Source organism: Vollenhovia emeryi, unplaced genomic scaffold (genome assembly GCF_000949405.1).
Source record: "Vollenhovia emeryi isolate VEMERY1.0 unplaced genomic scaffold, V.emery_V1.0 DF939165.1, whole genome shotgun sequence".
Classification (NCBI taxonomy): Eukaryota; Metazoa; Arthropoda; class Insecta; order Hymenoptera; family Formicidae; genus Vollenhovia; species Vollenhovia emeryi.
The window spans coordinates 1,506,943-1,528,919 of NW_011967201.1; the positions used below are offsets into that span (position 1 = coordinate 1,506,943).

A 21,977-nucleotide genomic window follows, 5' to 3' on the forward strand; every position below is an offset into this window, starting at 1 on the left:
TATAACATGCAGATATAACATGCATATTTCCAAGGGCTCGCAATGCGACTCGCTCTCGCCCGTCATAATTCAGAGATGTATTATTACGAGTACCCACGATTTATAGAGGAAAGTCCCCTATTATGAGATAGGCTTTTAATGCGAGATAGCAGGTTTTTAACGTTGAAGTTCAACCACAAATCTTTTTTCGCGATGATTATACGATCTAACAATGAATTTTCCACTAAAAAAAAAACAGATTTCACTTTCAAGAGTAATAAATTCACGGTGGAACCAATAGATGATGCTTGTTAATTTAACGGAAATTCTGCTATCTCATATTAGGAACTTCCCTAATAGCACAGAAATATTTTAAATATATTTTAAAATCGTTTTACAATACTTTATAAATATTTTAAAATATATTGAATCTTTTAAAATATTTCTGTGCTATTAGGGTTGTCTCATAATAGGGAACATACGTACAAATCAGCGGGTTCTCTTGCGAATAATTCAAACGGGCGACTAAACGGACAGACAGAGTAAAACAATCCGCGAAATGAACGTTAACGCGAGAATAATGCACAAACAATCGTATTCACCATAGAGTTGCTCCGCCGCTGCCCGATGTCTCCTAGACTGCCGCCTCCTCTCAGACTCCTCCGTCTCGCACTGGCACAACGCGACACTCGCGAAAGAAAAGACGATTACCGAAGAACGCACAACACTCACTCCCGGTGTTAACCGACGCGGACGTCACTGCAGCGAGAACGAGAAACAATCGCGCGCGGAAACACGAGCCGAATCTGGCGAGATGGCATCGCGCGAAACGACGAGAGCATTCCGGCGGGAAGGACTCGCGGAGATGCGCGAGGCTAACTTGACGCGCGTCGCGAAAACGGGAACCGAATGCGTGCGTTCGACAGGGCGATATCGCGCGAACACTTCTCTCGCAGCACATCACGCGTGGAAAACTCGAATATCACTGCACGCGCGAGGAGACACGAATCAAAGTTGAACAACTCGGTGCACTCCTGGCGCCCGAGAATACGACGGCGCCGTAGCGACGCCGACCGCGCGTGACATTTCGGCCGGGATTTTCCACATTTACGCGTCTCGATGGATTACCATTCGCGAGGATCGAGTCTACGTCGTACGATTGTCGAGCTGAACAATGTTACCGCACTTGTGCGTACCGTAAAACGCGTCGACCGACACACGAAACCGATTCACTGCGTGTCCACGGCGCTCCTCGAATGGATTAACATGGCGTCGTTCCCGGCAGCTACTGCGCGGCGCTGCTGCTGCGGCACTGCGCGAATCACGTCCACAACGCGATGTATTTCGAATAGAGGAAACGGCAAGTTTCTCTCTCCCGAGGAACGAAAAAGTCGCGTAATTACGCGGAATATGATGGCGCACATCGCCCCGTGGCGTACGTCCCGGCGGCTCGAGCGCTACTGCGAAGAGCGAACGTCCTCTGACCGCGCGGCGGTCGCCGGCGGCGCGGCGGCTCGACGTAAACAATTACCGAGCGGCGCGGGGTTGAAAAACATGATAACAATTTTGAACGAATAATGAAAGATACGCCGTACCTGCTCCGTTGATTTTTACAGATAAACGGCTATCATTTTGCGTGGGTAACGGTTGGTCGCTGTGATCGCTTTAAAAGGTCTTAATGTTATGTTAATGTTATGTGAAACTTTATGTTATACGCTATTTTATAAGTAATAATGTTAGAGAGATTATTTCTTGGCAAGCGATCGAGATATTGTAATTTTTTGTTATCATTTTACCCGACGATTCGCGTATTACCTTGCGCTTTTGATTTGAATGCGATAAATGTTTAACTTGAACCGACGAAAATTTTAAAGCACAACGTATGAGAGATTCACTCGAGTTCGATTGTTAAAAGAGGTATTATCGCTCGTGGATGTAGCAAAACTAATAGTTTATATATGCAATTCCTCGCATTTTCTCTTCCAATTACGCGTGATATTCATCTAGATTGAAAGCGCGAAATAATACACGAAATATTGAAGCTTTAACTAGCATTTATGGGTGATTTGACAATGCTACCAGTTTATGTACTTTTCACGTAATTTATAAATGGAAATACATGCGCGACATTAAATTTTCAATTATTTTCGGACAATTGTATCTCAATAATCGTATATTTTTTGTGTTTCCTTATTTTCCTGTCGCGTGTGATTAATGCTGAGATATGTTACCAAAGTGCCACGAAGTCTCGTCAATCATTCCACGGGGTTTGGTCAATAATACCGCGAAACGTAAGTACACATTTTATATGAGAATGATTACGAAAAATTAAATATGGTTGACTCTTTTTATCCGGCAGAAAATTCATTTATTTATTACATACGAGTACGCGCGAATTAAATCGTACGTCGTAAGTTCGTCAGCGAGTTTCAAAGAAAACAAAATTTAATTAATTTCTGACTATTTTTGATATTTTATTGACGAATGTTGAATTCATCAATGGCCGCGTTCAGCAGACACAACTGTTGAGTGAGCGCTCAGTATGATTGGTTAATACTTTTAGATCCAGCCAATCATATTAAGGATCTAAAAGTGTTAACCAATCATACTGAGCGCTCACTCAATAGTTGTGTCTGCTGAACGCGGCCATTGACACTTTGCGCTTTTCACACGAGTTCACGCTAAAGGAAAAGATTCATGGTCGTGCCCGAGATTTATCGCCAGACGGCGCTAAAATCGCAAATTCACAAGAGGGAATTTCAGACTCCGTGGTTTGGACCTCCTGCTTTGGTACCCCTGACTCGGACCCCCCCTTGGTGAAATGAACGTGACCTGTGTTTGACAACTCGGTGGTGCGTTATGTCCAGGCCGAGGGTCCCGTGCGTCGCTGATCACGCGTAACCGTGCACGACTGAGGATCCGCGGAGTTTGATGTTCTCCTTTTGCGTGCACTAATGAGAGGAGCACGATGTTGAGGTACATTCTTCCCGTCGCGATAATCGTTATCGCCTGCCTGTCGCAGCTGTCCGAGGTTAGAACGCGTTCTCGCGACGCAATTGTACCGTCTCGGCCGGAGATCGGCGGGTATTTTTCGTAATCGGCGACCGCGACTGATTCCAGGCGCAGTACGACGACAAGAGATGCAAGTGCATCTGCCCGAGCCTCTCGTCTGTCATCAACACGACGCAGTCGTCCATGGAGCGTCTCACGTACATCATAAACGTTCCACCGTTGCAATGGTAATTCTGCGAGGAAAGAATATCTCGAGGACGAGAAACATCCCCCGTTGTTTCGTCAATTGATTCGTTATGATTAAATTCGACGCGTTTGTACTCGAGGCTCGCGCGAGCCTCTGCATAAGTAAAGCGGTTCTGCGAGTTTTGGAATTATCGTAAAATGGCTCTCCCACATATTTTACGTACTCGCGTTACGATTGGCATTGTTATTTGACTCGTAGCTGTTGCCAGTCTATTGCAAATCCCGATCTACAGTGTGCTTTTTGCGTGTAAAAACATTTTATTTTGTAGTCGGCAAATGTAATTAAAAAGTGTGCGAGTAGACAAATTATACATTGTGCACCGTACAATTATGTTCAGAAATTTTTTGAGCATATTGGGTCTGTTCTTTATTGCTGCACTCCTGAACTAGTGCACACTGGTGCAATGAGTTGAAATGAGAGGTAATCTATTTGTTTCATTTTAACTTATTGCACTAGTTCAGTAGTGCAGTAATAAAGAACAGGCCTTTTGATTTGCTTGCACAAAACAGAATGTTTTTAGCTAAAGCCTGATCTACGGTGTGCTCTGTGAGCCTAGAAACATTCTACTTTGTGGGTCACAAGGCAAGATGTAGGTAGCCCAACTTGTAAATCTTAAATCTTTCTGAAAATCGTGAATCTATATACCGTTTCTTACCACCCCTGATGGAAAAATTTTGCTGAAAACGTAATGAAATTTGCTGAAATTTGGTTGAAAATCTCTTGCAATTGACCCAATTTCATTATCATTTCAGCAATTTTTCGTTAAAAAATTTATTTTCAGTTAAATTCTGCAAATTTCATAATATACAACATTTCTAAAATTGTTTCACTAATTTTTAGTAATATTAATTAACTTTCATCTAATTTCACAGTATTTCATTGAATTTCATAACGAAACTTATGATTTATTTTGAAATGGTTTCAACAAGTTTCCAATAACTTTCATTTCACTTTTCATCAATTTCATTACATTTTTAGCAAAATTTTTCCATCAGGGACATTAGTTCTACGCGCCGATTTCTTTTTCGGGCATAACGCAGATTATCTTATACCTGGAATTAGTATCGTCAGCAGATTCACATATACTTAGTTTAAGATAGTGGTCTTACTTGAAAGTTTATTATTCTCCTTTGTAGTCGGGAAGTATGTTGAAAGACTATTTGCGCAAGTTGACAAACTCTGTATCGCTCATCGTACAGTTGTACGTCGTGGACAAATGTTTCCAGCAAATTGTTTACATAAAATGTAATGTTTCTAGATTCGAAAAGCACATTGTATATTAGACCTGATACGCGTGTAATTTGCAGCAAGTGCGAGAACGTCGTCCTGCCGAAGGTTGGCGAACAGATAAAGGGCAAGGAGGAGGTGTTTTGCTCTCGATGCGACTGCAAATATGAGAACAGGAACACGACTATTATTAAGGTAGCTCACCCCCTCATCTGCGGACCTCGTGTCGCCACAGCGTAGATCCTCTAGCGTGACGGGACAATTTCTGTTGCAGATCGTGGTGATAATAGTTATATGGGTTATCTCGTTGTTAGTAATTTATATGTTATTCCTAATTTGCCTGGACCCGTTGCTTAACAAACGGATACACAAGGCGTCGGCAAACATTGGTTATCACGAGCATAATAACGAGGAGGTAAATACGTCACCCAATAGTTTCTTTTTTATCAACGTCCACGCGTATGAAACGTTTAACGATCAAGTGCGCCGATCGTTTCAAGTTCCTCCCTTCCTTTGTCACGCAGGACGACTCGTCTCTTGCGCCCGGAACGTCTCATCCGATGGGGGAGAGGGGTAACGTTTTGAATCGCGTCGGACACCAGCAGGACAAGTGGAAACGACAGGTCCGGGAGCAGAGGCGGAATATTTACGATCGTCACACCATGCTGAACTAAGCTGCACGTTTTGTTCCCCTCCCTCCCCTAAGTATGTAAAAAAAATATCAAAGACACGGAATACTTCTAGTTGCGACGACGAATTTGTTCGATCCTTTCGGAGCAAGCCTCCCGCGAATAGTTTGTATCGATAAAGTATAATATATTGCAGTAATAAAGTAACATTAAGCGCCAGCGACTGTATCTTCGCGATTATTTATTTTCGTAAAATTCTATCCGACGGAGTACGGCTGATGTTGAGCGAAAATTATATATTCGGAGATTTTACAATTTTTTCTGTGATTATAGTGCAATTGAATAATAAAGTATTAAGCATACATTAATCGCGCGTACTGCGGCATGCGAAGTTTTATTGGAGGTATCTGCGAATAATTATTTCTGGTCAATACTCATTATATTACCTTATATGAAAGTAAGAAGAACGTTTTCTTGTAGCGAATTCGGTTGCTTGCACTAGTTAAGAGTCAATTCTTATATTTAACTTTGTCTTAAATACATGTTCAAAGAATATTTAACCAAAAGGTGCTTTGTACGGATCATTTTACTGGCTAAGAAGTTTTTCAAGAGATATTTAAAATGATCTTTAAATATAAGATTTGACTGTAGACGAGCCTCAGTGCGCACTAGTGCGAGCAACCAGATTCACTATTAGATTATACGCGACCATAGGACTAATTTAGGGAAAGATTCGATAATTTCGACGCCACGATATCAAAACAGTTTTCTCAAAAGCGGCCCCGAAGCTGTGAAAACCAATGGTAAAACAGAGATTATCTTTTCTCTGTATTTTTGATAAAGTTCTTCTCAATAATATTATTTATTATTGCACTTAGATGAAAGTCTTTAGACGATTACGTATAAATCCCGAACGCCTCTCAATCGCATGTACTTTATAAGACGAACTCTTGTGTGCTGCGGCAGGAAACTGAATTCCTAAGGTTTTTCACCTTTCAAGATTACCCTCTCAAGCGAATCTTTGATCCTGTCGTATAACGTTAAGACGAGAGCACCGCCGGTGCCGCGGAGAACGTTAGAGAACGCGCCCTTGAAGAAAGCCCCGGTACCCTCGTTTCTCGTCACCTTTATCCAACAGTCCAGCGTATTTTTGTACATCATGTCGGCCTTGCTTCGCCCCGACTGCATCATCATTCGTCTGCGAACCGTGTCGAAAGGATAGGACACGATACCCGCCAGCGTCGTCACTATCTGCAAAGGATGGCAACTTGCGTAATAACAAAATTATCGTATCCATCGCTTTATTGTTATTCTTTACATGTAAGACTGATGGTAGAGAACGATCCGCAAACGCTTAAGACTGTCTTCGTCGTAGACGTAAGGCAAGGCAGAGAAGAACGCAGGTCGTATACAATAGCCTTTCACTACTGACATTTTTCTCTGCCTTGCCTTACGTCTACGACGAAGACAGTCTTAAGCGTTTGCGGATCGTTCCCTGCCATCAGCCTATAGAAGGGATAGGTCTGTACCTCGGCGATTATAAAATTCATGTACAACGGCGTGCTCTTCGGATCGGACAGCATACCCGTCATGGTGTCGTAAAATCCGAAGTACGTCGCGCGGTATATGACGATTCCCTGCACGCTGACGCTGAAGCCGCGATACAGCCCGAGAAATCCGTCCGATTTGAAGATCTTCACTATGCAGTCTCTTATACCCTGAAATTCCCGTTTCTCGCCCCTCCCGACGTCAGCGGCCAATCTGAAAGACCAGACTGCTGTCTTGCATTCAGCATGGAATTGTAGATAAACAGGGGGGGACCATGATCGGCCCCCTCGAGAGATTCGTCAGAACGCACAAGTGTTTATTTTTTATTTAAAAATACATCGAGTTAGGGAAATATACTAAGCAGTTTGTAAGATCCCAATTAAAGATCGATTGGTATAAAATTAATATCAGTAATAAACGAATGTTATACCACACTTTCGCTGTCTGCATTAGTAAAAGTTATTGGAACAATGCAGACTGCTCCGAAATGTAACGTTCAAGCTGTACCACGTTAGCTTCTTATACTTTTCATTTGTAAAACACCTTACGTTAAGGTTTGTAACGCGTACGGAGGATGTACCTGGTGCGAGCGAAGTCGAGCGGATAAACGAATAAGAGCGACGTCGCGCCAGCGGCACCGCCGGCCGCGAGATTTCCAGCGAACTGTCGCCAGAAGGCATCCGGCGGCACGTCTCCCAGGAAGATCGCCTTAAATTTGTCTTTGAACGCAAAATTGAGCGCCTGAGTCGGAAAGTATCGAATAACGTTGGCGAGGTTGCCCCGGTAGAAACTGAGAAAGCCCGTTTCCCGGGGTATACGAACGAGCGCGTCTATCATACCTGAAATTTCAACGAGTGAAAGACTGAGACGCTAAATGGAGACTCTCTTGTGTCGAAGCGAATCGCTCTAACGTACCCTTGTACTGCTGCTCGGGTCTAATCTGCCTCGAGGTGTGCTGCACCTGCAGCAACAGTTTCACCCTCTCCAGAGGGGCGACCGCTGTCTTCGCGATCGCCGCGGACAGACCGCCCGCCAGGAAGTCGACGAGAAAAGATGTGTACGCGTCCATCTCTCGCGGGAAGCGGGCCGCCAAGATCGACAGATTCCAAGAAATTAACAGTCCGTCGTGCGGATCGCGTCGAGGCAGCGCGACGTTTGCATACTTTCAATCGCGTATCTTACGCTAATAACGAAATATCTTCGCGCTATCTGTCAAAGGTGTCAGACGTAACGTTCAGATCTACTATGCTACGAGTCACTTGTTTTCGGCCTACAAGATGCATCGCTTGAAATAATCGGAGGATCGCTTCTTCCGAAAGTTCCCTAAGGCTCGGTTGCACCAATTCCCCGCTTAACTTTAGCTTAATTCACTCTTCCTCTCTTTCTATTTTCCTCAGAAAGGAGCGAATTAAATTAAAATCACGTGACGCTGCTGCAACCGGGCCTGAAACGATTAACAATTATTAAAAAATCGTGATCGCGAAATTAGAACAAAATTTACGAATTGCGCTCGTAACATTTACTCGTGTCGTTGCTTTACACAAAGTCAGATATACGTGCTTGTTTAAAGTTTCATATCGGTCACGCAAATGTGTGTGGTGTCAGAAGCTTTTATTCAAAAGTTACAGCTATGATTCATATAAATGATCGGATCACAGTGATCTCTATGACTTTCATATATATATAAACGTGGGATAAAATATATTACTTATTTTTTTGTCCTTTTTATCTTGTACAGATACAGAAAATAGAACGCTCACGCCAAAAGTTATATGTATATAAATTTATATCGAGGACTAGAAGAAAGATCTCTTTATGTTGAACGATATTAAGTGCGATGTTGAGAAACATCAAATATTTTCACTCTCTAACAGATCTAAACGGATGCTTGATAATTGTATTTGTATGATAAATATGTAATAGAACATTTGGAGAAATTGCATTCGGCACATATTGGCATAGAATTGTAGATAAACGGGGGGTGCCGGCATAATCGGCCACCCCCTCGTGAGATTCGACAGAGAACGCACACATTGTTTTTTTTTTATTTAAAAATACATCGAGTTAGGAAAATATACTAAGCAGTTAGTAAGATCTTAATTAAAAGTCGACTGGTATAAAAATAATATCAGTAATAAGCGAAAGTAATGTTATTACCACACTTTCACTGTCTGGATTAGTAAAAAATTATTGGAATGAACAGATAACGGAAATTCCTTGTGCTAAAGTACTTGTATTCTTAAAATGCCACAATATTATCGAATCATTTACACTTGTTGACTCTCGAAACCGAAAGTAATGCGTCAATTTAAAACCGTATACACGCGTGTTTTCTTTTTGGACAGATGCTATATAGAATGGCAGTGAAAGTGTTGAATTTTCGTAATACAGGAAGTTCCGACGTTCAATTACACTTGGCCCACACTACAGAGCAAGATATTTAAAGCAAATACATAACGAAGGGATCCGCCGAGTACTTCTCGTGAATGTACATTGAAGAACACATGACCTGGAAAAACATTCGACTGTCTTTCATGCCGCCCATTTACGCTGCGTGAACCGACTGAAAAGGGAAAATGCGATAAAGTTACTGGTGCCGCTTCAATTTCTACGACGCAGACGGTCGCAAGGTTTTTATGCGTACCTTCGCAATGTCTACGCCGGTCAAATTTTTAACAAGATCTGGAACACGCTGTACAATATTAAAAACTTCCTCGGTTAGTTTCTCAGCGCCGATAGTGCCATTACCGCTGGAAACCATGGTTATCTTTTTTGCTTGAGACAGAGGAGCGGCCACTTCGGCGGCAACCTACGGCGAGTTGAAGTTGAAATATTTACGATTATCAGCCTGCTTTGAAAACTTTCGCCACGAATCGACGTACCTTCGGAAGCGTATCGAGCAACATGTCTATCATGGCTGCGCTCTTGTATTCGCTCCATGCCGCAGCTTTCTTCGCCATCTGTTCTGCCTCCGCCTTAGCTTTCGCCTCGATGGCGAAGGCTTCCGCCTCACCGCGAATCTTAATAGCTTCAGCCTCGGCTTCAGCCTCCATAACGAGGCGCAACTTATTTGCCTCGGCCATTTTCTCTAATCTGAAAGTCAAATCTTTAGTCGAGGAGCGCGACAGGAGCCTCGATTCGCAAGCATTATCGAATACCGGTATTTTTCCGCGTCAGCGGGGCGTCGTACAGTGGCCTCTAATTCTCTCTCGCGTCTCATCATCTCCTGCTCCTGCACGGCGATCTCCTGACTGCGCTCCACAACCTTCACTTGCATCTGCTCCTCCATAATCCTCTGTTTGGTCTTTGCCGCTTGCAACTCAAATGCCATTTCTGCTTCAGCTTTCTGTAAGCGATATCTGCGATTAAAAAATTGTTCCTGGAGCGTATCGTGGGAAGCATTAAAAGTCTTCTTACTTTAGTTTGGACCTCGACATCGTAAGCAGCCTTCTTCAACTCGAAATCACGCTGCGCTTTTGCGATATCCGTATCATTTAGGAAACGCGCGGCCATTCTCTGCTCCTCGGCAATAGCTTCCCTAATTTGAGCGTCTCTGCGAGCCTCCGCTTCGCCTATTCTAGCGTCTCTCTTCACTTCTGCTGTACGTGCCATACCAAGTGCTTGCAAATAACCCTATAAATAATATATTCTCATAACATTGTTGCACAACGTGGTAAAGTTTCTCACAATAGTACAATGAGTAACAAATGATTTTAGCATTTATGTAAGCGATGTCTGAGCGATGTAACAAGGCAACATATATAATTTATACGTTTTGTAGCTCCAATTCACAATGTCAAAATATTTTCAAATAGAAAAAGTTGAAGATACTTGCAAGTTGTAATAGCATAAAGCGGTCACACATATGGTAAGACATTTTATATGGTAAGACGCTCCTAATATGAGACAGCGGAGTTTCTGCTAAATTAATAGGCATCGTCTGTTGGTTCCACCATGAATTTATTGCCCTTGGAGTGAAATCTGTTTAGTGGAAAATTGATTGTTCGATCGTGTAATCGTCGCGAAAAAAGATTCGTCGAAAACCTACCATCTCATATTAGAATCCTATCTCATAATAGAGGTCTTTCCTCTATACATATATTTTTGTTAAAGAGATGAAACGAATCAGCAGTATCTTCATATCTTGCTACTTAAAGATACTTCGGCATCGAATCAGTGGTGAGTGTGCACAATTGTGTTGTTACAAAAAGCAATAAGAATGTTTGTTTCTGTAGAATCCGTAGACGACGATAATATTAGAATGACATAGCGGTGTGCGCTGTGACATTAGATACAACAGTGATAAAGTTAAATTTGAACGTACCTTTGCCCCCTGCAAGTAGCAAAACAAAAATGTATTCAATATGTACAACATACAAGATGTAGTTATATAGATGTAGTTAATTATTTAAAGATTCATACTCACGTATCGATATTATTAATGAACATTATTGAATCGTTTAAAGGGGGACTTTTGAATATCTCCGTATATACACTCGTATGTACACTATGTACACTTTAGTAATTCAATTTGTACATGTTACTGCTAGAGTTATTGATTTGGAATGTTCACGCGGTTGACTTATATATATTTGTGTGTTTTTATATATATATATATATATCAGAAATCTGTTTTTTGTACAGAAACTGCGGTAAACTTACTTCCTCGTCTCTAATATCTTTCAGAGTGTATGACACGACAGTAATGCCCATATTGACTAGATCGCTGCTCGCCACCTCAAAGACTTCCTTGCTAAACTTTTTACGATCCTTGTAAATTTCCTGCGACAAAGGATAGGTCCAACTGGTGAGTCTAAACTGTGACTCTTAATAAATTCGAGGCGACTCTATGCTCAAGTTCCGCTCACCTCTACAGTCATACTGCCCATTATGGCTCGTTGATGTCCCTCTAGAGTGACCAGAGCTATGTTGTGTATCTCATCTTCGGATTTCCCGAGAAACTGCTCGCACGCGGTGGATAACATTTCCTCATTTTGCCCTTGAATCTTCACCTGCAGCAGGTACGATATTTTACGATACAATACGTAATGTGCAGCTCGTTAAATCTCGTTTATAACGCGCTAGCAAAGCCCTCAAAATTTTTTAACAATAAATGTATTTGTATCTGAGAAGTCAACTAACATTTACCAAAGTTCTATGACGTGTTTTTTTTAAATAATATCTTTCTAAAACTCGTTTGAAAAGATCCTTCGTTCATTCTGCGGGCATTTACCGTTGTAAAATAAATAATTAGAGCAGTTGAGATGAAATCGATAGTTGTGTAGTTTACTTCTCAGGTATAAATATTGCCGACAACACTTGCAGCATCCCCTGCGTTGGCTCTACAACTTACGCCTTTATACTTTTTGTTATTATACGAATCATTTCAGATCTAATACGGATCGTATGTCAATCTTATTACATACAACTGTGACAAATATATGTAACATCTTGACATAATAGACGCAATGTAAGAGACAACTCTTTCTCGACTACCTGCGCTATGCCTGTTACAGATATCGGGACTCCCTGGCAGGTGTACACCGTCGGGCTCTCGACCTGCAGTGTCATCGTGTTGAGAGAAATCCTGTAAGAACAAGACGCGCGTAAGTCGAGGAATTAATTCGCCGCGTTAATCACGCACGACACGCACTTTTGTACTTGTTGCACGAGGGGCCAGACGAACACCCGGCCTCCAGGCACCAGAAGAGGTTTGCTGTAGCAGCATCCTGGAACAAGTTGGCGCGAGGTAAGAAAATATCAAGAATAACCTGCGCGAGGGAGGAGGGGGGGGGGATTACGGTACGTGAAATTAATAACAGGTGGGAGACTCGAGTGCGGCGCATTACTCCATTATTCCGCGTGCAGCGGGCACCTAATCTACCGCGATTCTAACGCGATCCGAGGTACGAGATAGGTGCGGTTGTTGCTGATCGATCCCGCGCTTCCCCACCGCCCTCGTCCCGCGGATCAATTATCTAGGAGATCCGAGGGCTCTCCCATGTTTTTTTTCCTCTCTCTCCCTTCGCGAGCGCAATTAAATTCCGAGGGAAATTGCGCGGGCGAGATATTACGCGGATGAACGGAGCTACTCGGGGGGCTGCGAGGAGAGACGGCTCCGCGCTCGATTACCTGAGACGACGAGAGCCTCGTTCGGGCCGCAGGTGACGAATCCACAACTCATAATTACACGTCAACGTAACGGCGGCCACTGTGCGGTGAGGACCGTGGGCTTCGAGCAGTCGATTGACGTCGACGTGCCCCTCGTAGTGTACACTTACAACGGAGCGATAGCACAAATTCCTCCCCTCCCGCTCCCTCTTCCTCTTCCCCCCTGGCCGCCGGCGTTCGCCTCCTCCCTCCCGAGGCTGGTCCAGAACGCAGGGCGCATGAGCGAGGCAGGGAGACCTTGGCTTATTAGTTTAAGTTGACACTTTGAAAGAGGCTTTTACATTACGTCCGTCGCTCGCCAAGCTCCAAGCCCTCGGAGCGAGAGCAGAGGGGCAATTGTTCCTCCAGCACGTCGGGATTTAATTCGAGCTTGAAACTGGAGGCTCTTGTGTCGCGTATCTCGGGGGGCAGTCGCTTGCACGCGGCGTTTAGGTAACTCGTCGGCTGCCGCAGCTTCTAGGAGCAACTTTCGGAGACACGCCCGTTTGACATGTTCCAGATGTCAAACACTTGAAGATCAAAGGGATTTAAGCATAGGCGCGTTTAGTGAAAGCAACGTGTAACAGTGTGCAGTACATTATAATTATAGAATAGTAATTATAAATGTACTGTTACTATAATACCCAAGGAGCGCCAATGCGCGTGTAATGTGCTTTAAATGCACATTTAAATCCGCATTTAGTGCACGTATTCGTCCCGCATTAAATGCACATTTAAAACTGTACCATTAACCGCCTATGCATAATATCGCAAATATGGCCAAACATGTTAAATTCGCGCATTTTGAACACCCAAGTAATGTTGTTTTGAAGCCGATGCAATAAAACAATAATTAAGCAATGAGAATATTCTTAAAAGTCGCCAGCAGTAATTAACAACATCAGTGATTTTTATTGACCGTATCTGGCAATTAAAAATTTTCTGTATTATTAAAATTTTAATAATAATTAATTTAATTTAATAATTAAACTACTGTTATATGTATAGTGATAAATAATACTACAAGTAGTATTAATTACGATAATATAATAGAGTCCCCTATTATGGGATGGGATCCTAGTATGGGATAGCGGGGTTTCTGCTAAATTAATAGGCATCATCAGTTGATCCCACTATAAATTTATTGTCCTTGGAGCGAAATCTGTTCAGTGGAAAATTGATTGTTAGATCGTGTACCCATATAGCACAGAAAGTTAAATTAATGTTGCTGAAACGTTGCAGTGTTGAAGTATAAATATCTCTTCTACGTTGAATCTAGGTTATTAGTGTTTGTATATTGATTCTTTATGTTGCCGCAACGTTAAAACAATCTTGAACAAATTATTATTTTCTGACAGTCGAATAGATACTTGAAAAATGTATAATTATGAAATGTATATATATATTTTTTTTGTGCCACGGTCAGAAATTTTCTGAACTAAGATTGGATTATTATTTTAGAGGAATAATCCAATTCCAGCACTTCCAACAGTTGTAGAAAAATGTTCTGCTAAACGCGACCAATGTTAACTCAATATAATTTAACAATGTTTCCTGAATGTTGAATTGTAACGTTTACAAGACATTACAATTTAGCGGACATTAGACGTTTTTGCATTATCTTTTCAACGTTGAATCTAAATTTCGTAACATTGATGCAATATTGCAATGTTGTAATGAAACCTTTCTGAGATGTTGATTCGACATTTGTGTACTGTATGGGGTAATCGTTGCGGAAAAGGATTTGTGATTGAATTTGGGTGTTGAAAGCCTGCTATCTTATAATCTTTCTTCTGCTATTACTATAAGGTTATTGTATGTATAACAGTATTACTATACATACATAATAGTAATAGTATAAAAGTGTGTAAAACTCCAACTCTGGATACCTTTCACCAAAATATAGTTTGGAATTTTTAGGATTTTCTGAGGATCTGTTAGGTAAGACATGCATGCAAACGTAGTATTATTATTAATTACTACTATACGGTAATAGTAATCATTATTAGTACAATATTTGAACACATATTTTTCCAGATTCTTGAGAAATTCGAAACGTTTCCGGACTACATCTCGGTAAAAGGTATCCAGACCTACGTATATTTCGAAAAATCGTCGACTATCAAAAATATATTCTAATAAGACGTTAGAACATACGTCTTTCGAGCCTTTCGAGGGACATGAATGACGCGAATGAAAATTACATCGTAATATTGTATTGTTTCTTTTAAATTGTAATGAACAGAGACATCTGATGTAAGAAGCCATCACGCTTAGGTGTATCCAAAAAGTATAATAGCACGATAAATTAACGATACAGTCCGTCTTAAAATCGTCTAAATTGCTTCTTAAATCTCTCGTAGTGGTAATCGTCCGTCGCCTTCTCGCCATTGTCTTTTCGCTTTCCTCGAATATCCTCCTTGATAATCAATTTTTTCTTGTCGGAATTCTGCTGCGACTTTTGGAAATCTGAATCTTCTATGTTAACTGAAATTATAATAGATAAAAAAAAGTTTTTAACACGAAGAATTTAAATGCAAGGAAATAAAAGGTATACGACGGCCACACTAATTAAGCTTGGTTGATTTATGTACATGTATTTATGAAAAATAATTAAGTGAATAAAATTCTCATACATCTGTTGTGCTGCACGAAATTTACAGCCATGTTGGTAGGAACGAACTGCGAGGGTCCATCCTTCTTTCTGTGCCTGTCCCAAAGAAGTTTTAACTTTGCCTCTTCGGTAGCTTCGATGTTACGAATTTTGGCTCTGAAAATTGAACTGCGCTCTCAGGGAAAATATCTACCATAAAACTAATAGTACAAAGTTTTAAGAACTATACTACAAATGGATTTGACGAAGTTGAATCGTTATTGTACGTTCTTCAAATTTCGAACTTTGAGGAATCATCTTCGTACTTGCGTGCGAGATACATTTCGACTGATCTCTTTCGCAAGGTCGTATCTCAATTTTACGCAATTTCCGAGTTTCCTGTTTAAACACTTATTCTCGTCCTGAATGCGTGTCTAAGCAGAAAAGCTGAAAACTGTGTAAACTCGAGATACGACCTTGCGAAAGAGATCAGAGTGCGACTGTACGTTCTTTGTTACAAGTCTACTCACTCTATGCCAAGATCAACCTCCGGTATACCAGAGAGCATTTGATTCGAGAGCATTTCCTCGCTACGATTGGCCGAGCTTTGCCTCAGATGCTCCGGTACCGCGCGCAACGCCGCCTCCTCGGGCGAGCAGTACGATCCCTTGTCACTATTCGCGCTATTCGCCGCGTCGTCACTATTTTTGCTCTTGCGCTTTGACAATTCCTCTTCTATATACTTGACCCTGGTAGGAATAATTGTATGAGCTCGCGATACAAAACACATAAATCAAGTAGCAGCGACAAATATAACAGAAAGACGCGAACGTGGTGGCGCATACATTTCCTCGTCTTCGTCGCGTTTATTGGTCTCCGCGTTAAACTGCGTCCCAATGCCAGTTTCGTACGCATCGGTCGGCTTGTGTTTCGTATTCTTCAGCGCTGCCATATTAACCATTCCTCCCGTCTTCATGTTGAACGGATCCGACTACATTAACGTAGACCATCTTTCATATTATGTCATCGCCCATGCTATGTTTTAGGCCAGGTCTACATTGAATTGTTAATCGTTAGTCAGAAGTCACATGCCGCCTCGTCTACAATGCGTGGAGTAAGCCTGGCGTAAGGAGTAAGAAAGAACCATAAGCTTTAGTTTTGGATGTAAGGAAGCTAAAATACTGGTATAATTTTTAAAATATGTGGTTACACTGGCCGATGGTGTTCTGATTCGCCGAGAGTAAGCGTAAGAGCTGAAGTAGGAATAAAAAATAAAGCGTCGTCTACAATACGTGGGGTAAACTTGGAGTAAGGAGTAAGAGAGAACCATAACTTTTAGCTTTTGGTGTAAGGAAGCTGAAATGCTGGCATACTTTTTAAAATATTTGTAACACTGGCCGATGGCGTTCCGATTCGCCAAGAGTAAGCGTAAGAGCTGAAGTAGAAGTAAGAAATAAAATTGATTTATTTCTTCACTTCTACTCCTTACTCCAGGCCTAGTTCATGCATTGTAGACGATGTATAATGGATTTGGTTTATTTCGCTTACGACTACTGTCACGACTTACTACACCGGAAGTCAGTCTCTTACGACTCACTGCTACTGCGCTAAAACCTGCTTACAACCTTATTGTAGACCGACCTTAACGCGTGGTCTACAATAGCAGTAGGGGTAGTGGCTTAAAGAAGTAGGCGTTAGACATAGGCTGATGGCAGAGAACAATCCGTAAACGCTTAAGACTGCCTCAGTCGTAGACGTAGGGCAAGGCAGAGAGAAACATAAGTCGTATACAATAGCCTTTCATGGCTTACGTTTCTCTCTGCCTTGCCCTACGTCTACGACTGATTGTGAGACAGTCTTAAACGTTTACGGATTGTTCTCTGCCATCAGCCATAGGCTGTAGGATTAAAGTCCCTTTACGCCCGAGTGTCTACAATGGCGTAGAGTAAGGATTATTCACGAAATGGAATCGAACCATTTTGCTTACAGCCTTACTCTACACCTATTACATAGGAAACATGGGCTTACTCCGACGTCTTACAGCCTTAATCCACTACTCCTACTGCCATTGTAGACCACGCGTTAAATTGATTTATTTCCTTACTCCTATTCCTACTTCAGGCTTACTGCACACATTGTAGACGACGCATCAGCACATATGTCAGTCCCTTTTGTTCCGCCCAAAAAGGAAAAGGATCAACACATACTTCCGACCTCTGACTAACGACTAACAACTCATTGTAGATGGCCGGGTCTTAATTTTACGGCACGTGTCCTACCGTCATGACATCAGACGCAACGCTTTCTCCAAGGGCCAAACCAACGACGTCGACACCAGCCGGTCTCTCGCGGAGCTTTCGAATGATCTTCATCTCCTCCACCTTCTCCCTGAAACGCGTCTCGTTCTGATCACGATCAATTCTTTACGTTAATATTAAGATAGAATGCACACACTCCTTTACCTGAGAGACACCTCCTCCGCCTCGCTGTTATTATCATCCGAGAGAGCTTCGCGTTTCCTTAACGATTTCTTCGTCTTCTTCTTAAACTGGACGTTAGGTGCTTTGTCCTCGCCGCTGTCCATCATTAATTAATTAATTGAACTCTATCCTCTTTCTAGTAAAACCGGAGGAGACAGGTTAACGCGGGTTGACGCACGGTCGCTGTCATCGGCCAATAAATCTCCATCGAGCGGGGTCGAGTATGTCGGGTTCGAGTCTCCGCTAAGCGAACGCAAATCGTCACCGAGAGTTTCTCTTCCTTTTTTTTTCTGCAACGAGACATCAAGGGGATTTTACCGTAAAAATCATGTGAACACAAAACACCGGAGTATTACGCGAGATAAAGTCGACAAATGCGGGGATAGAGTGCAAGATGTTCTGCTCCGCGCCAGCTGCGCATGCGACGTATCAGCTGACATAACGTCACGTGACACGTTCTTCGCGCGAGAATCCATTCTATTCTACGATCACGTGACGCATCGTGAGCTCCATAGTAGAATTTCTCAGATAGTAGCTTCAGCCACGGTCTCACATAAACACTTGCGTTAGGCCCGCTAGGTGTCGCGGGTATCGCGCGTGCCCATAATTTCGTGCGATCGTACTTTTCTTCGCGCCCGTTTCTTCGGTTTGAATACAATAAAGTGCGTGCTGCGTGCGCGATTAACATCGGAAATGCTTCACACAATGCCGGGCGATTATTATTCTGGTGATTAGTGCGCTCGCGATTTTAATCAACCGCTTTTTTTTGTGAATTTTTACCACGTTACCACGAGCGTCAAAAGTAATAAAAAGAGCTGTAAACGGGAAACGAGAAAAAAGTAATTGACTCGAGAAGACGTCGGGTGACGGCAAAGAAACTGTAACATGCTTTGTTATTTATTTCATACTTTTTATCCTACGGAATTTGTGCTTTTCTCCTACGACGGTTGCACTTCGTGAATTATTTTGCGTAGAAGATATTTTGGATTATCTTCAGTATGTGCTTAATATTTGGAAAAATGCTTATAATATTTGTAAAATTTAATACATAGATTATTTTACCGTGTTACACAAATGTTATTTTATATTATTATGCATTTAATCTAATTTAATATTATCATTTCATTTAATTATGTTTAATATAATTTTGTATAAATTATATCACATTACGTCTAAAAAATCAAGAATAGACATAGTTAATTTTACTTTGAATCTGAGAACGTAAAATAGTTTTGTGTAATTTCTAATTTGTGGAATGAATGAACGTCACTGAACACCGCGTATATGAATGTTTTCAGGCTGAAAAGAGAAATTGACAGAAAAGAATGTCGGCGCTCAGGTGACAAGTACAACGATAGCGGCGGAACAGAAAAGATTGTAAGAGATACACAGAATGTGGGGATGTGCGCTTCTACTACCGCAAGCAGGAACGAGAAGTGGGGTGAATCAGTGACGGATTAACAACGGCCGAGGGTGCGAAGTATTGTGTAAAACATACGCGACTTCTTTCTCTCTCAAAATCCATAACCCATTTGCCCGATAAAAATGTGTGCCACAGAAAAAAAGTAGGGAATAATGTCGGTCTCTTTTCCGTAAGAAAAAAAATAACGAGTTATTTCTTCTTTTCAATTACATGGTATTTCATATGTGTATTACAAATTTAATATCGTATTTTCTTAATTAAAAGACACGTTATATTTCTGTATTTAAGAAAAGAGAGAGACAGAGAGAGAGAGAGAGAGAGAGAGAGAGAGAGGCGACAGAAGGGAAGAACTTACCCTAAAAATTTGATCACGTAGCACAAAATTGTGACGTGTCATTTGACTTGAGGAACAAGATTCAAAGACCCTGCTTTTTTTAAAAGGCCTCTTTATCCTCGATCTCTCGTGCCGATCGAAGCACCGCTATTCCCACGCGCTTTTTCCCCAAATGTTAACGAGCGCCCGTTTTCACCGCGACGATATTTACAGGGAGGGGAGACGTGGTCCGGTAAATTCAACGTGAATCCACCACGGTGCCGGTCGACTGATCCGGCACTGCGGGCAGCGGCCGTAGCGTGGCAAAAGCCGACAGTGGGAGAATAGCGGCTCCGCTGTTGATACCGTAGGTAGTGCGCAGTGGTAAAGGCCTCCGTGGTGCGCGCGGGCCGTGGTGAACGCACACACAACAGGTGTCCCGGCGCGATCGGCTCTCCCGCGGTACCGGTTCGGCTCGGTTCTCCATTTTGCTTCCCCCTTGAGGTGTTGTTACTCCCCGCACTCGCCTTTCACTCCGGGACGGACGGAGAGCGAGCGGAGGCCCGCGCGAGAACCGAGAGCGTGATACCCGCGTGAAGCGCGTGTGTGGTGAACCCGAGCGGCCAGGCGCGGATCGGCGTAACATGATGTCGGAGACCGTGGTGACCATGGACGGTTCCAGCAACAACGCCAGCAACAATCCGCGGCAGGTGCCGACGGTGAAGACGGAGCCGGGCCAGCCGAATCCGCTCGCCGGCATCAGGCTCAACGTGTCTTACTTCAAGACCATACCCGGTATCCTCAAGCTGGTGCAGCTGGTAAGCGCGGCTCGCCTTTTCCTATCTCTTCGCTCGCGCTGTCCTCGCTCTTGCCGTTCCGCTCTCGCGGCGCGGAATACTCGCAACTAGGCGCGACGAGGCTGGCACGCGCGCGTCTACCTTTCATACGGATATTTCTATTTCGTCCCGATAGCAAATTCGAGCGTCGTCCGATCGATTCGTCGCGGATGAACCGCCGTTCCCGGTCGCCGAAACGTTTCTTTTTTCCCGCGAGGTAGAACAACGCGGGTCGCATGACGATATGTAAATATGCGAGGCCGAGAGAGACCGGAGTCTCTTTTTATCACTCCGTAATGACTGGAAAAGATAATAACAGGCCGCGTCGTTTGTGACATTTGTCCGACGATATCTCTCGCGACTTGGCATTTTGAGATATTGTTTTGCAGGAGTTGTGTAATGCAGTTTCACCTCGCGTCGAGTGGAATTTTCAAATTGATAAAGAGCGCACTCCCGATGCAGCTGTCGAAGCTGACAATGAGTCTCATACAATCAAGTGGAGCTTTGCTTATCGGTGAATTACACGCGTGATCGATGGTTCTTTGCGATGACCAGCAATTTTTGTCAGGTCACGCAAAGATGGATATCCGATGATTTATATTCTCTAGAACAACGATCTGATAAAGCAGTGGCCAACTCTACTCTCACGACGCGACCGTCAAGTCGATCGTTTCCTGAATTGTTCCTGAATTGTCGGTTTCTCAGAGACGGCTCCTCTATTTTCAGCCTTAGCTTGATACACTTGACGCTTATCGCGTAATATCTATTATTAGAAACTTTAGAGACGTATATTTTTATAACGCCATGTAACAATTTCTGGTAAAGTAGCGCTACAAGCCGCTAAAGAGCCAGAGAGCTGACAATCTGACAAATGAACGCATTATACATTTTCTTTTATACACGCGAGTTACACAAAACCGTGACATAATCGAAGATGCCTACGCTTTTATCTACTTTGACGATCGCTGCGAACACCTGTAAGTACTGTGCCGCCTTTGCGTTGCCAATTGGCAGCGCGGCGTATTTCATTATTAAATGAGCTCGAGGGAGATTCAAGATTAGAATGGCTCCACGTTTCTCCCCTTTTTCTCTCCTCATTGTACCGTTCTCTTCGTCGCCCCATTCCGGAGAATCGCCGATAAGTGGAAAGGGATCGACGCGAAAATCTCCACCCGCTTTGTACTCGCTTAGGCCGATGGCAGAGAACGATCTGTAAACGCTTAAGACAGTCGTCTTACCCAGCGAGAGACGACTCGTCGATCGATGTCAAAACGGTGTCGAATCGATGTCTAATCGACATCGTTTCGACGAATCATTTCTCACTGGGTAGTCGTACCCTTGGGAAAATATACCCAATATAGAAAACCTTAAAATTTTACTTTAGTAAAATAAGTAACATGAAAAGTAAATTTGGACACTTTAAATTTAGGTAAACTTAAAACTTACCTTAAGAATTTAAAAGAAAACTTTAAGAATTGTGAAGAGTATGCGATATAATGTATAATACCGCGTTTTCCTCTTACGAGAAAGTGCTGTGCCG

At 42.6% G+C, this 21,977-nt stretch overlaps 5 protein-coding genes and 1 long non-coding RNA gene across 8 annotated transcripts in view; 3 read left to right on the forward strand and 3 right to left on the reverse strand.

Moving 5' to 3' along the window:
* Positions 1 to 2,770: 2,770 nt before the first annotated feature.
* LOC105564432 (uncharacterized protein CG1161) lies at positions 2,771 to 5,461 on the forward strand. The gene is made up of 5 exons (XM_012016788.1): positions 2,771 to 3,010; positions 3,100 to 3,218; positions 4,546 to 4,660; positions 4,740 to 4,880; positions 4,990 to 5,461. Exons 1-5 carry the CDS (start codon positions 2,948 to 2,950, stop codon positions 5,137 to 5,139), a joined length of 588 nt encoding a protein of 195 aa, XP_011872178.1. The 5' UTR covers positions 2,771 to 2,947; the 3' UTR covers positions 5,140 to 5,461.
* A 246-nt stretch (positions 5,462 to 5,707) lies between these two features.
* LOC105564434 (ADP,ATP carrier protein-like) lies at positions 5,708 to 8,144 on the reverse strand. Its single transcript, XM_012016791.1, has 4 exons — positions 7,558 to 8,144; positions 7,223 to 7,481; positions 6,624 to 6,855; positions 5,708 to 6,345 (listed from the first exon to the last, which is right to left on the reverse strand). Exons 1-4 carry the CDS (start codon positions 7,709 to 7,711, stop codon positions 6,073 to 6,075), a joined length of 918 nt encoding a protein of 305 aa, XP_011872181.1. The 5' UTR covers positions 7,712 to 8,144; the 3' UTR covers positions 5,708 to 6,072.
* Positions 8,145 to 8,236: 92 nt separating this feature from the next.
* LOC105564433 (flotillin-1) lies at positions 8,237 to 12,964 on the reverse strand. Of its 2 annotated transcripts, XM_012016789.1 has the most exons (11): positions 12,775 to 12,964; positions 12,296 to 12,371; positions 12,139 to 12,229; positions 11,511 to 11,654; positions 11,305 to 11,424; positions 10,967 to 10,975; positions 10,060 to 10,275; positions 9,801 to 9,988; positions 9,525 to 9,735; positions 9,287 to 9,451; positions 8,237 to 9,205 (listed from the first exon to the last, which is right to left on the reverse strand). In XM_012016789.1, exons 1-11 carry the CDS (start codon positions 12,824 to 12,826, stop codon positions 9,188 to 9,190), a joined length of 1,290 nt encoding a protein of 429 aa, XP_011872179.1. In that variant the 5' UTR covers positions 12,827 to 12,964; the 3' UTR covers positions 8,237 to 9,187. The 2 variants fall into 2 exon arrangements, with proteins under 2 accessions (XP_011872179.1, XP_011872180.1); XM_012016790.1 differs by lacking the exon at positions 10,967 to 10,975 and having other exon boundaries at positions 12,775 to 12,963.
* A 2,028-nt stretch (positions 12,965 to 14,992) lies between these two features.
* Positions 14,993 to 18,112, reverse strand: LOC105564435 (uncharacterized protein C9orf78 homolog). Of its 2 annotated transcripts, none has more exons than XM_012016792.1 (6): positions 17,848 to 18,112; positions 17,665 to 17,773; positions 16,231 to 16,376; positions 15,916 to 16,134; positions 15,429 to 15,574; positions 14,993 to 15,279 (listed from the first exon to the last, which is right to left on the reverse strand). In XM_012016792.1, the coding sequence occupies exons 1-6, from the start codon at positions 17,970 to 17,972 to the stop codon at positions 15,119 to 15,121; spliced, it is 906 nt and encodes a 301-aa protein (XP_011872182.1). In that variant the 5' UTR covers positions 17,973 to 18,112; the 3' UTR covers positions 14,993 to 15,118. The 2 variants fall into 2 exon arrangements, with proteins under 2 accessions (XP_011872182.1, XP_011872183.1); XM_012016793.1 differs by having other exon boundaries at positions 15,429 to 15,562; positions 17,848 to 18,104.
* A 1,883-nt stretch (positions 18,113 to 19,995) lies between these two features.
* LOC105564439 overlaps positions 19,996 to 21,977 on the forward strand; it is a 32,012-nt gene continuing 30,030 nt past the window's right edge. Inside the window, exon 1 of the mRNA XM_012016795.1 lies at positions 19,996 to 20,419. Within this exon, the coding sequence (XP_011872185.1) occupies positions 20,246 to 20,419 (174 nt within the window). The 5' untranslated portion in view covers positions 19,996 to 20,245. The remainder of the gene's footprint in view (positions 20,420 to 21,977) is intronic.
* LOC105564438 overlaps positions 20,426 to 21,977 on the forward strand; it is a 14,070-nt gene continuing 12,518 nt past the window's right edge. Inside the window, exon 1 of the long non-coding RNA XR_001009124.1 lies at positions 20,426 to 21,414. This is a non-coding gene — a long non-coding RNA (uncharacterized LOC105564438). The remainder of the gene's footprint in view (positions 21,415 to 21,977) is intronic.